The sequence below is a fragment of the Alosa pseudoharengus genome, unplaced genomic scaffold (genome assembly GCF_046254945.1).
Source record: "Alosa pseudoharengus isolate Yale_2024_CS ecotype anadromous, Long Island Sound unplaced genomic scaffold, YU_APseudo_1.1 YU_APseudo_1.1_scf_16, whole genome shotgun sequence".
Classification (NCBI taxonomy): domain Eukaryota; kingdom Metazoa; phylum Chordata; class Actinopteri; order Clupeiformes; family Clupeidae; genus Alosa; species Alosa pseudoharengus.
In genome coordinates, this window is record NW_027468630.1 from 29,748,304 (window position 1) to 29,762,928 (window position 14,625).

General features: G+C 40.6%; 1 protein-coding gene across 8 annotated transcripts in view; it reads right to left on the bottom strand.

The window, feature by feature from the left end:
• dgkza (diacylglycerol kinase, zeta a) overlaps positions 1 to 14,625 on the bottom strand; it is a 129,698-nt gene that overhangs the window by 66,555 nt on the left and 48,518 nt on the right. For 3 of the 8 annotated variants that reach the window (XM_076287645.1, XM_076287649.1, XM_076287647.1), the window contains 4 exons: positions 1,670 to 1,778; positions 1,306 to 1,401; positions 520 to 597; positions 323 to 394 (listed from right to left, as the gene is read on the bottom strand). In XM_076287645.1, the coding sequence (XP_076143760.1) occupies positions 323 to 394; positions 520 to 597; positions 1,306 to 1,401; positions 1,670 to 1,778 (355 nt within the window). Of the gene's footprint in view, positions 1 to 322; positions 395 to 519; positions 598 to 1,305; positions 1,402 to 1,669; positions 1,779 to 4,011; positions 9,892 to 14,625 lie in introns of those variants that run through there. The other 5 variants (XM_076287646.1, XM_076287650.1, XM_076287642.1 and 2 more) reach the window with 4 other exon arrangements.

Here is a 14,625-nt window from a genome sequence, read left to right on the forward strand (position 1 = left end):
TGCAAAACACACTTAAACTGTTTGCCATGTTCTTGAGAAAACCCAACAATAATTTGAGAAGTTGACCAAGATCAAAGGCTAAAGATCTCAAGAAAATTAAATGCCTGAAAGAACACCCATATCATGAATGTAAACATTCATGGCCAAATGCATGCCGGTTTCATATTCCATGCTTAGACTCTAACAAAGCAGTGAGCTTATAGTGACAAGCCAGAAAATTCCCCCCGAGGTCTCTCCTATGATCAGAGCACAGATTCTTATCCCAAATAGACAGCTAGGACTGTGGATTGGGAAGGGCACGATGTTATGATGAAGGTCTCACTCGGAAAGCTTGGTCTTTGTGGGGCAGCTTATCCAGCCACTGACCCTGCAGTTGGGCCTCTGTTTGTGACAACTGAAGATGGAACAGCAAGGTGAGTGACAGCTTGGGTGGAACAGAACACCAGTGCATTCTATGCCTCTGGGTTCTAGTTCCTTCAGTATATTTTCTAGCTTGTGAAAATAAAGCAGGTCAGTTACCTTCTCCAGCTGCTCGATGCAGATGGTATGAACCACTATCTTACAGGCTGCACATTTTTTCCGCATGACAGATTTTTGCTGTGGGAGAGAGAGGAAGAGGGATAAAAATAGCATTTTCACTATCTGTTCTGGCAGCTCCATTCTGCTGAAAAGAGTTTATAGCTTGCAGGTACAGTAAATTATAATATGTTGGGTCACTAGCTTTAAGCTTTAGGCTACTTCATAAAATGCATGTGCCATATTCTGAATATTGCCATGATCATGCCTCGTGTCATTTCCTCCAACAGATGGCAGACTTCTCTTTATGACTACCAAACAACGTAGACAAATGAAAAAAACAAACAGAAAAAAAATTACCAAAACAGATCGTTTCATTTTTAAAATGGGAAAACCGGGAATCTCAGTTTGGCTTGATCAGGCCTGTCCTTTTGCTACACCAAACCATTTGTATACTCTTCATTTCATTTCCCACTTCACTCTTCCACTCCCCTGTTCTCACCTTTTCCCAAACAGCTATTTTATCATGCTCTCCTTTCCTTAACACTTGACTAATCCCCTCTTCCTTTCTTTGTATCTCTAACTGCATTTCGTCGTCTCTGTACTTGTACTCTTGCTTGTACAATGACAAAAAGTTGAATCTAATCTTGAATCTAGTGCATCGACTTGAAAAATTCACTACCAATCTAAATTTGGTGGCAGTATGACTAACTTGGGTAATAACGGGACACACAGACACACACACGCACACAGACAAACATACATTAGAAGTCACACATGTACACTCACCAGTGTCTTGGCAAGGCAGTGCTGCTCTCCAACATAACAGAAGTCCCCAGAGACATTGGTCTCAAACCAGATGTGCTCTCCATACACAGCATTCTCCTACAGGAAACATCAGACAACCTGAACCCAACCATTCTAATTTACCAGCTACAGAAGAGATACAACATAGCCTCAATATAACTTATGTCAGCCAACATCTAATGCTGACTTTTATGGTGCAGATCTGACAGCGCATTACGTTTTCCATATTTAAAATCACTATTGATGAGACATAATTACCTGGATACTCACCCTATACCCTAACAAAATCAATAGTCCTGCCTGACCAGTTAAGCACAGATAGATGCACTGGACATCAAGTACTTACACTCCAGTCAACACTAGAACGGATCTCTCGGTCCAGCTCACACTTGGCCAAGGCAGAGGCACAGGGCTGGGTAGACAGATGCTGCAGACCTGATTTAGCAATGGCTTTCCTGTGACACAGAGACATTGGACACATCCATGTGATAAATTCAAAATAAGGTTTCAACAATGTGCAGATAAGACAGCTAAATGTTCGTTTAGTAAATGGTGTGGTAATGAAACAAAACATAAATTAAAATAACAAACACCATTCAGTAATTTAATCAACTATGCCTTAAATTGAAGAAGTTAGTTGCATGGTTAATTGACCAATATAAGTAGAAAGAAACTATATCTTAAGTCAACCATCAAGTTTGTATAATTTTCATAAGTTTGTGGGAAAACATCAAAAGCAATTTGACTAGTTTGATCTACCAGTTTCTGTTGCGAGGGTTTGTGTGCAAAAATTAACCTTCCACTTGGGAGCAAAGGACATACAAACTAAAATAGGGCCCAGTTCCACATAAAATCCCCTGACTAAATTTGCTGAAAATGAAAAGATGTTGGAGGCAAATTCATTACTCTTTGAGGACTGACAAGAGATGTTTGCTGCATAAGAAGTCTTTACAGTATATCAAGACGGGAGTGGTGGGACACGAAATGTGAGATATAATGAAAAAGATATTCCTTCACATTTCAATTTGCGCATTGTACATCCCTTATCCTCACAACACATTCCTTTCCTTGATCTTTCAAATTGGCTGTGAAAAGGTTCACTATTCTTTAAATTCCTATCTGTATGGAAGTTCAAGCATCATCTTTTTCCCCAAGATGTCCATGGCCACAGATATATGAGCGATAATCAGTGTCACTAGGCATTCTACTCACAGCGCTTCACTCAAAAAGCTATAGCCCCAAGCAGTACAGCACCTCTAAGCTCACCTGCATGTACTGAGCAAGGAAACAGGGGAGAAGGATGCAAAGAAGAAGATTAAAGAAGCAAGCAAAAGTAAGGAGAGGAAAAGTAAAAAATAGAAAGGATGAGAGAATAATAAAAAGATACGACATGGAAAGAGATAGATTTGTGAGATAGAGTGAAAATGAGAGAGAGTAAGGGAGAAAGATAGAGAGAAAATCAGTTAAGCCCTCTGATCTTAAGAAATTAGTGCGCTAGACAATAGTGTTTAACCTGGTGCAACAAAATATATCTGCACACCTAGTTCAAGTTACAACCTTTCATTATGTCCTTTGAGTCTCTGAAAGACCAAATTCATACTGTACGTATTTGGTTGCAAACCAACCCGAAGACAATCTGGCACCTTTGCAACTTGAGCTTGAGAAACCAGGTCAAAAATACATGGAGATAACATGGAGAATTCAGTCCTCTAGATTCCAGTCCTCCTGAAGTTACACATTGTTTAGTGTTTTGCACCTTTAATGGATTGAACAGGCTTTTCATTAAAAATGCAAAATCACATCTATGGAGCTACCAACAGACTTGAACGTCTCACAAGGTATCAGTTTCTACGCTACTCCTGACACTTTCCCTGCTCTCACTTCAAAGCAAAGGTGTCCATCCTGTTTGTTGCTTAACATGCCTGGGCAATGTGGCTGAAACATGTGTCACAATAAAACTATTCATATCAGCTGATATAGATAATTATTAATAATATTTTAACAACCTAACAACCAAAGTGGCCAATAGATGAAATAAACAATAAATAAAGTTACCAGGCAGGCACATAGTTTTCATGACTGATTGTAACATCAGTAACTCTGATGTTATTGTGGTGGTGTTTGAATGATATTATCTGCATACCTAACTTAAAAAATCAGCAGTTTAGAGAACACTTGCTACGTTAACAACTGCCTGCACATCCACTCTCATTACCAACATTAATTTTCACTCCAAGATTAATCAAATCTTCATGTTGTAGATCATGTCGGTGCAATCAAACATAGGCTACTGTAAAAATTGTGTATTTGTGTGTCACTCGTTGCCAGTGAGAGAAAACACTTTAGGTTTTTTCATGCATCCGAAGTTTGCATACTGTATGAACTCTTATGAACTTTCCTGCTGATTTGAATGCAGTGTCTTTGAATAAAACCGGTATCAATATTCATTACTATTGATTAACTGTTTATCACGATACATATCCCAATTGTTTTATTGCCCAGGCCTATAGTTAATGTGTACTTTACAAAACTGTGCAAAAATTACATATGGGACTGAATTTGTAGTTCTCTTGTTTGTTTCTCCCTCATTCTTAATGTTCTACCTACATTTTTTTTTTTTTATTAATGCAAAATACATCACAGATAATAGCAGTTGCTAATGGTTGAGTAGGACAAGGGTCTACATACGAGAGGAACCCACTCCATGTTTCCACACTGGGGTCATAGTATGTGCACTGAAGGTGACTAAGTGATTCTCTGCGGCCAGAAAGCCTCCAGCATGCTGAACAGTTCCCGTGGAGGGATGTAGAGCCCCTCCGTCCAGTCACTGAGTTCCGGCGCCCAGCTGCCAGTCCTGTCTTCCCCTGCCAGAGCCCAGCTGAGTAAGGGCTGAAGGAGGGCTGACGGGCCTGGCTAGACCGGCGGTATCGTCCATAAAGGCCATATGATGTCCTGGTGTGGTACACAGCATCAGCTGGTAACAGGTGAGAGGAGTTGCGACGCAGGCAGCGAGGTGCACGAATCAGGGGTCGAGGCTGGATGCCCTCTGCTGCTGTAGCCTCAAGGCCATGCAAAAGTTCCCAGTCCCTCCAGGAAGTGCTCTCTGTTTGCCTGTCCAGGCAGTGGTCTGCCTCTTCCTCAAAGTCACTGCTGCTGCCACCTAGAGATTCAAAGCCAGAGGCTGAAGAGGCATCATCCTCCAATCCTTCCTCCGTCTCTGCCTCATCCACTGGCTGGATGGCCTCCTTCTCTTCACTCATCTGCACCAGACTGGCCAGAAGCATGGAGGGCCCTAATAGGTGGGTGTCAATGGTGCGTAGCTTAGCAGCACGCCGGCGGCGCACAGAGAAGCGTGGGGTGAGGCAGGTGGTGGTGGTAGCGCTGGAGCGCCTGCGGGCCATATGCTGCCTCCGTAACATCTTCCCACCAGAGGCCTGGGGTGGAGAGGGCCTGTGGTGGCCCATACTAGCCCCAGGCCCCGGAAGGCCCAAGCTTGACCTACGGCGGTGAGTCAAGCCAACGCTGGCCAAACCCACACTTGAGCGCCGGCGGGCTTTACTGGCAGGCACGGCAACACTGGGCCTGTGACACCGGCATGGATCCAACTTCCGGCGGAAGTGCCGTCGGAAAAACATGTCCATGCTGACAGCCACAGGGTGGAAAGACTTATGTGGATTTCACTTTTCCTCAGAAGTAGCTGTGGGTGCAAAGATGTCCATCAGCATAATTTAGCAATCAAAAGGCTCTAACTTTGATGAGGATAGTGCTTCTCTTTTGATCTCATGAACACAACGTTGTGTAACCGTAGAGGCTGAATGGCACCTCACGGGAACAAGGCAAAAATAAGAACCTTTTGGCATTAAGTGGAGATTAAGGTCATAGTACCTACTACTACTACTACTACTACGACTACTACTACTAATTCAACTGGACTAGAATTACCCACCAAATGTGACTGTATGCCACTGTATGGCAAAGACCACATGAATGGGAGTACAGCTGAACAAACAATTAATGTAATCCACCACCTCTCGTCTAAGTGAGCATAAGTGAACATACCAAAAGTGCAGGCCTGTGAGGTTAATCCAAATGTAAAGTAAGTGTCCTAGTGAAAGTGCTGCCAATATCTACACTAGGTACCTTAACACATAATCCATGTGTAGCATGTCTTTGCATCTTTGCTCTTCTCAATAAGATGAAAGGTCTTTACTTGAATGCATGATTATATAATGTGCAATTAGAAGATGTTTTCTGACTGAATATTATGAGGATTTTTGTGTGGGTGAACCATATTTTCATACACAGTGAAAGCAAATGAGTCTGTCAGTTTTACACTTTACCACATCTGCAGAAACAGCTACTCTGACATTTGTACAGCTAAGCTAAGAAAGGTCATATAAGCCACAAACAAATGGAGGTCTATTTATACCACGTTTATGAGAAACGTGAAGTGTAGAAGTACTTCTTTAAACGCATATAAGCCAAAGTGTGCATTCAATTTCAGTGTGCTCGCTCTGGATACAAATTAAAAGAGGGCCTGCTCTCTGCACAAAATAAAAAAATAGCCATGCACATACAGAAAAACTGAGCGATGTGGAAAAATTGTAGTTGAGGGGCGTACACTGCTTCCTTTGTGGTCTGGGCACCGTTTGCTTTGGACTGCGATTTAGTCACCCCAAAAACACAAGGTTTTTCAATGAGACATTAAAGGAAATAGACAACAATGGTCTAGTCAGAGAAAGGTTGGTTACATAACTGCAGATTAAGTACAGGGGGGAAAATGGCAATATTAAGCCATGGTCACCCTTAAATCAGAAAGAATTCTATTATTAGAAATGACAGAGAGAGAGAGAGAGAAAGAAAGAGATGGAGGAAGAGAGAGCGAGAGAGAGCGAGAGAGAGAGAGAGAGAGAAAGAGATGGAGAATTCGAACCCAGGTCATATCCCGATCTCACCCCATCTATCTCTCTCCCACTCACTTCCTGTCAATCTTCACTGTCCTATCCAAATAAAGGCAAAAATGCCCAAAAATATACTTTAAAAAAGTGGAGAGTACACCAAAATTGCCTTTCACTACACATGAAATTTAACGAATGACAAGGAAAGGGAGATAACTGGTAAACAAATTTACTGGCCACATAAACATGATAACATCTTCGTCATGGGACAGTCAAATTCACAAAGTAAAAATACTGAACACAGTGATGGTGATTTGGCAATAAACTGAAGTGTAATTGTTGGCTGCAACTAGTGGAAACACTATGAGGAAGTACCAAGCCCTCATTCACCCAGTTCTTCAAGTATACGTTATACAAATATAGAGGGGGAAAAAATTTCACCCACCATTAACACACAGACAGACACACAAAATAATGGTACTGCACGTCATCCTTTCACAGAGAGAGAGAGACAGAGAGAGAGACAGAAAGACAGAGAGAGAGACTGTGTCCAGAGAGACAGACAGACACACACACACACACACACACACACTTCAAGGACTTCAGTAAGAAGCGAACCTGCCATGATGTCTTTGATCTTCATAATTACTTAGTCTGTTCTGAGCACAATGTAGAAATAATGAAATATGGTCAGCAAGCAGTAGACGAAGGTAGGGGAACAAGAGAAGGAGAAGAGAACAAGCAGGACAAGGCCTCTGAATAATAATAGTGTACGATGAGAGGCTACTTTTGCACAGACCTATGAATTAGTTAACATAATATCTGTATCAGCTACAACAGTAAAAGGCCACGGAACAGAGACAGAAAGGGAGATTAACAGAGAGAGAGAGAGAGAGAGAGAGAGAGAGAGAGAGAGAGAGAGAGAGAGAGAATGAGAGTTTACAGTCTGTAATCAGGTTTTACAGTCATCGCTATCTTGGCGGTAATCTTCAGAAATATGATCCTTAAATCCCAGTATGAATTTCATGACCAAACAAATAATATATATGATTTTTAGATGACAATAAGCTTATTTAAGATCAACCTATTTTTCAAATCGTCTACTAAGAAATCACACCAAAATAACAGAACTGATGAAACTAAGGACAGGACAAATGTCTGCCTAAATCATCGACCGTAAAAGATATGGACACAGCCATCCTGTAGACTTCGAACGAGAGGAGTGAGGCCAATTTGAACCCATTTCCTGTAGGTCGACTTCGGTTTGACTTATTTTAAGTTGTCTTATTAAGATAAAAACACTGGCAGACAAATGTGCTTGTTTTTATGACAAATTTCCTTGTTTCCTTGAGACATAAGTTAGACTCTTCTTGTCAGTCTACAGCTTCGTTGGCATTGATAAATTGATATTTTGAGAAGCAGCTGTCATTGAAACTTTCTTTCTCAACAGTGCATTTCAAATTATGAATCTACACACCTCAAGCACGTCTTGACTCTTTATGAACAATCCTCAAAGCAAAAGTGAAATTTTGTGAAGTCAATTCTTTGTTAGGCTATGTGATGTAGGCCGTTGGCTATTCAGTTCACCGTGCTTACGTTTTCAAAGACCCACCATGTTGTGTGGGCCCTTGTCTGAATGCAAAACATGAGGTTATTTCCATCTCATTTGGTCAGTAATAGTTTGCGGTTATGTCAGAGGGGATTCTTTCTGAAAATGCAGGGCCTCCACAAACTAAAACATGGTGACAAAATACAGACAGAATGACTGGAAAGAATCCTTCCTTGTCCAGCCAGATGTTTCAAATGTAAATAATTCTTCAGACAGTGTTTACCCACACGCTACTCGACATTCTGTTGGAAGGCTGCACAAGAGGCATATATTGCCCTTCAAATGTTTGCCAAAGAATGAAGGGTAAATCACATTTCACTAAAATGCACAAGGATTTAGAGACAATTAAACAGAATGCTTGGCTGTTGCTGCCAAGCCATCACAAAAGTATCACCAAAAGGGAGAACCACAACACTGACTGAAGGCTATGACTTGGTTGAGCTGCCTCATATTTAGTAAAATGAGGGTCAGGGGTTAAAGGAGATTAGAAGGGTCTGATGGGAGACTAGCATGGCAATGCACTATTTATAGAGGCCAGTTCTGTTTATGGCAATCTTCTTTGCCATCCGTGGCTGCCTCCGGGCTTCTCGCTGCACTGCTCATCATGGATCAAAGTCAAAGTGAGACCATGCTGCCCAACACAGGATGAAAAATATTAACTGCCTCAAGCCCAGGAAACCCACCTGGCAAGTCATCACTGTGGCAACAGGAAGGTAAGCTTGATGACTGAGGCCTTACTGTCGGTGGTGACGATAGCAGTTCAGCCAGTCTAGAACCAAGAATTTGAAGGAAGAGTTGGGGTTATAGATGCTGAAGAGCTGAAGACGTGATAAGTCATAATAGTGGCTGAGAGATAAGGTAATTTTAAAATATTTTGCTATTGTGCTATTGTTGTTTGTGATCACTTCTTCTAAGAACCCACAATTTGACATTCCATGCATTTCAGTTTAGATTTGTGATGAATGGAAAATTAAAAAATGTCTATCTAAAGTAACTAAATCTAAGGTATGTTTTATTTAATTGGAGATAGCATAGACACTGATGACATCAAAGTCAACACAACATTTAAAGGAACACGCCAACATTTTGAGAAATTGGCTTATTCACTGTCTCCCCCAGAGTTAGTAGATAAGATGATACATACCCTTCTCGTGTGTGTAGTAACTCAGTCTGAAGCACCCACCGTTAGCATAATTTATTGAGCATCCAACTAGCCTATAGCTGTAGAGGTCGACCAATATGGGTTTTTCTATGGCCGATGCCGATACCGATCTTTACAACTCCGGGTCAGCCGATGGCCAATTTTTTTTTGCCGATATTTGGTCGTTTTTTCTCTTCTATTTGCAGGATAAACACTAATAATAACTCAAGTTGTGTCTTAGAAAAAATTACACTTATGATCTCTTTCTCCAGTTGGAAATGTTATAGTATCTTCATCTTCAAGGCATTGGTTCATACACATTACAGTCTGATAGCCTATATATTTTTTTTTTGGGGGGGGCACTAGTGATGAGTGCTTTATAGTTAGGGTAAGGCTATTTGCACCCCTGGTACAATTAGCAGTGTATGCTATTCGTACCCTGTTGCACTTAGAAGTTAATACTATTCGTACCCCGGTGCACACAGCAATGTGTCCTATTAGTACCCCGTCTGGTACAGATATCAGTGTATGCTATTCGTACCCCGGTGCACACAGCAATGTGTTCTAGTAATACCCCGTCTGGTACAAATATCAGTGTATGCTATTTGCACCTCCGTGATTTATTCTGGCATATTGATCACACAATGTAATAATAATTAAAAAAAACAAGCAACATGTTTTTTTGTTGTTACGTAACAGGGTGTTAATAGCTCAGCTGTGTAATAGACACTCTGAATAAGGCAAGCTGTTTGCATTAATGTATAGTTAGAAGTGGATGCTATTTGTACCCTGGTGTATTATGGTACTGTATGCTATTTACACCCTGGTGCATGAACTAGCTAATTATTGCAATCAAAACTTCCGTTTGAGAACCGATTTCTTGTTCAAATTGCGCGCCTTCTCTCCAGACACGTTAGTACACATGCACACTCACTCTGCCAAAACGCATCACACGGGAATCGAACCCCGCTCTCCCACATGTCTGTGACAACTGCACTATCCTCTTCCACAAGTAAATGGTGTTTGCGGGTAAACTTATAGTTTATAGGCCTGAACATCATATTCACGAAATTTCTGTTAACTAACAAACTGACGGTTGTATGTGTTCACTGAACCAAGAGTATGAAAATAAAACACAATTTTTCAATTTAAAACTTAATCTGAACAGATATTAGTGCCGAAACCTTTCAGAATTCTTCACTTTCTGCTGACGAAAAAACTAATGCCCGCCATGTTTTTTTTGCACGTGAGCAACGTCTTTTTGTTGTTATGTCACAGGTGTGAATAGCTCAGCTGTGTGACCAAGGCTATTCGTACCAGGGGTGTAAATAGACACTCAGTTATAGTTATGCTATTGTCTCCATTGTGTGCCATTATTATGTCATTTACAGTAAGTTCATTTTAATACCCTGCTGGTTGCACAACATCTGGCCCAAATCATCATAAATTATTTACAAGCTTATCAATACGGTCTATAATAATTTAACCCTACGGGTGATTGTTTTGGTAGGCAACCCTAGGCTACAGCTGGTTTTAGGATCGCTATCAATAACCAAAGTAGTTGACGGTTGTATTCGTGTTTCCTTTCTCTATGAACAGAGCCATTGCATAGCTAACCAATTAAATATTTAGGACTTTGAAAGATAAGAATTTCAGCTGTTTTCTCACAGGAACAATGTTGTTGTAGCCTACTCTTCCAAAAGTTCTGGGTCTGCTGGTAATTTTTTAACACAAGGGGCAGTGTGCGTTTTGTCCGATGCCGATAAATCTAAAAAATGACTAGCTATAGCACCGTAAAAAATGTCTACCTATAGCACCCAAAAATGACAAAAGAAATCCAACATTTTCCCATTTAGATGTTGTGACTTGTATAGTTACAACATATATACTACAAATAGGCGATTTTCTAAGCATATACAAACTTGGAACTATATTCTCATTCAGGAACAGCACTGCTACTTGGGCGGAGTGATTTGCACACAGCTCCTGAAAAGCTGCAGCAGCAGTGCTTTGCCTGATATGTATGTAGTTCCAAGCATGTATATGCTTAGAAAATTGCTGTAATGCATTTTACATTGAAATTTGTACACATTGTAATTATACTAGTCACAACCAGTCAGTGTTTCCCACAGAATTGGATTCAATTTATGGCGGTAGCTGACTTTGACAACGGGGGTGGGGGGGGGGGGCTGCTGATGTGTGGATGCAATTCATAACGTTTTCTACATAGTTAAAATAAAGGTTCGTACTTCTCCTTGGGACAAGCACTTTTGAATTTTGGAAAACACTTTTCCATTTACATCGGGATTTTGCAAATATTCAGTGTCAGAGTCAATAAAATGAGCCCTTCAACGAAATTGACAAGCAGCTTAGAAGTAGGCTAAGCATACTAAATTCGACATCCAAACAGTATTCTAACGTTAGCTTTGAGATACTGCTTGATTTCATAACTTAACTTAGTTTAGTCTCTTCAATGTAGCCTACTATGCTGTGAAGACCTTAGCAGAGTTCACTTCAATGCAGCAGTTTTGAACAAATTTGCGCAGCATGGTCACGATGCTAAGCGGATTTAATAGCAATTTAGCCAGACGTCTTCTATGCAATGCTTCTATGTGGCAACAACAATTCTTCAACAATCCTGAATATTTTGTTAAATGCACATGCAGAGGAGTGGGGCAGCGGGCTACGAGAGAGAGCGGGGCGGGGCAAGGAAAGGCTGTGTGCGTAAAAAGCGCAGCTCAATGGCAATGCAAGAATTTGACCTTATATTTAATTTAAAATAAATTAAATTAAACATAGAATATTCATCTGTGGCGGCCGATTTTTATTTTGTGGCGCCCCGCCACAGATTAGTCAATGTATGGGAAACACTGCCAGTGTCCTAAATTAACACCCGCTAACCCGCCAAATGCGGGTTAAAATTAATTTTGGTGGGTGTTAATGAAAACTTACTAGCCAGTTTGGCCGGTGATGCATAACATGCATGATACATAAGGCTCTGTTCTCGGTCATTTATCACCCTGGCAGTACATGAACACTGTGCTGTAATGCTACATGATGACGTTTCATACGCCCATTGGCTGCGTGCAGTTTGCAGTGAAACCAGCGCGAGAGACCATGGAAATGAACTGAGCGTCTACTAAAAACACAAGGAAGAAGAAGAACGAATGGAGCCAGAGCAGGGAGCATAGACAAAGAGGAGGGAGTTAGCTAGTAAAGTAAAATAAAAAGTAGGGCTGTCAAAATTAACGCATTAATCACAGCGATTAATTTTAAAATACATAACACGTTACAAAATATTGCGTTAACACATTGTGTTTAGCCTACCTATTTCCTTTGTGGGGGGCTGATGTCATGTAACTGAATCCGCAAGATTGTTTTTTTTATTGTCTATGGAGTTAGCTGAAGATGGAGAGGAACGTGAGGAGTTTGTAGGCGAAAGGTTTCAGTTTAAAAAAGCTGCCTGATCAGTGATCAGATCAGTGCTGCCGCTCCCACCACATGCATTACACACTGGGCGTAGGGCACCAAGAGACAGACGAGGGAGCAACATTTAGCCAATAAATAGTAGCTTTACTGCAAACTGTTTTTCACTCTTGTTAGAGAAAGTTTACAATGTCAACATGAACCAACAGCATGTTACATAAAGATGATACTTTGCACACGAGAGGGAGAGACGAGTGGCAGGTTCCAGCTGGCTTGTCATTGTTGATGATAATTGAAACATTTCCCAAAATGTTGGCGCGTTCCTTTAATACAGAAGAGTTGAATAATAACACCTTCACACTCAGATCACTTCACACTCAGGAATAGAAACAAGAACTAATTCAGGCAGAAAGAAATTCAGGTCAATGACCCTGGCTTTATGTACATTTATTTAAGTATTGCTGTTCACTATCTACAAGCTAGTGCACTCAGCAGATGATGTATCACTATCCACTGAATCAGTGATGACAAAGTTACCCCAGCAGTGTCTCAGTCTAATATGACCTCCATCTCTACAGAGAGTTCAAACTGGTAAGTCTGTGTTACATCTTGTGTTCCGTGGGGTGATTTGTAGAGCATGGGAATGGAGAAGTCAGCAAAAGAGCGCTAGTGTATGCAAACTGTAAACATAGGCTACATTACACTGAGAGCCCAGAGTAGAAACCCCATTCATACATTAAAAGACAATTTAAAGTTCAGAAAACAAGTGTCTACTCGAGAAATTATGATGTAACAGAGACTTGTGTCATGTGTCACTTTGTTTTTGCTAGGGTGTTGTGGAGCTTGTTGCTTACATAAAAAAAAAAAAAAGGCACAAACATTGTTGCATGTTGCATACATGGAGTTCTGAGTTGTTTTGCGTGTTGCTGTAGTCACGGTGTGTGTCTGTTTACTTTTCTTTCGTGGTGAGATGTTACGTTAATGTCCAAGTTCTACAAAAACTAGATGACGTTCTATTCTGCAATGTGTCGCTAGTGCTGCACTAGCGTAGGCTACAGTGTACACCTCCATGACCTCTGACGGCTTAGTGTCCACCCCTACCCCCCACCAAATGTTTTTTGTTGAGAGCTGACGGGTTATGTGATGTATTGAAAACTTGCTGATCATTGATATAGTTTAACAGTATAACATACTGTAACTAAAGTCAGTTATTAGGCCTACAGGCACCCACATTCATCTACGACGAACATATACACTAGATGTTTTTTGTGTACTGGTGCCTCATGCTCACAGCTGTACATCACTAAATACAATGTTGCACCATTGCACAGTATAGGCGATGGAACATGAAAATCTGGAAGGCTAGTGTTGTGATTTGTCAATGCAAGGTGTGTGAATCATTTTCTATTCTAATTCTAAAGTTTAGCTAATAGTTTAACTATTTATAGCATCACCTAACTGCAACCCTCTTCTGTGTCCTCACAAAATGTATAGGTGCAGGAAGTCACGTTTGTTTGTGTTTATGTTTATATTCAAATTCATTAGCAGACTCTTTTGTCCAAAATAACATTGCGGTACTTTATGTATGCCCTATTCATATTTTAACCAATAATTGAACGAAACACACCAGAGAGGTAGCTCACCCCTCCTGTCAGTATTCCTAGAGAAACTTCATGCAGTGTGTCATTTCTGTGTGGAGGACAGGCTGCTCCCACTTTGTCTGTTTCCAGTTTTCGGAACCTGGGCTGCCTGCGTTTTTTTACAGTGTACCTCACGGAATGGACAGCTAGTGGATCATGAGGAAATGATTATGTGCATTTGATCGGTGACTGCACCTTTACCCGGTACCTTCATATCAGCTAAAAAATAAATAGCCTACTTGACTTAAAAATGCAAATCTAAAAATAATTGAAAATATGTTTCATGTGCTCAATCAGCTCAATCTTTTTTTTTGTCCTTAACAACTGTTACTCTGCATTTTTTGTTTTATGTAGTTTACAGTTTCTTCTATAAGTGTAAGAAGTATCTAGAGAAAAGCTATATCGCTTTGGTTTCTCAGTATTTCTGTTTAATCGGGCCATCAATGATGCCCTAGCCCCCTAAACATAATTATCATGTGAAGTGCCTGTATAAATTATAAATGTATGGATAGAGAAACTGTGGTTACAGCAGTTTAAAAAAAAAAAAAAGTAAGTCACTCAACTATAAATCTGGCAGCTTGCATACAA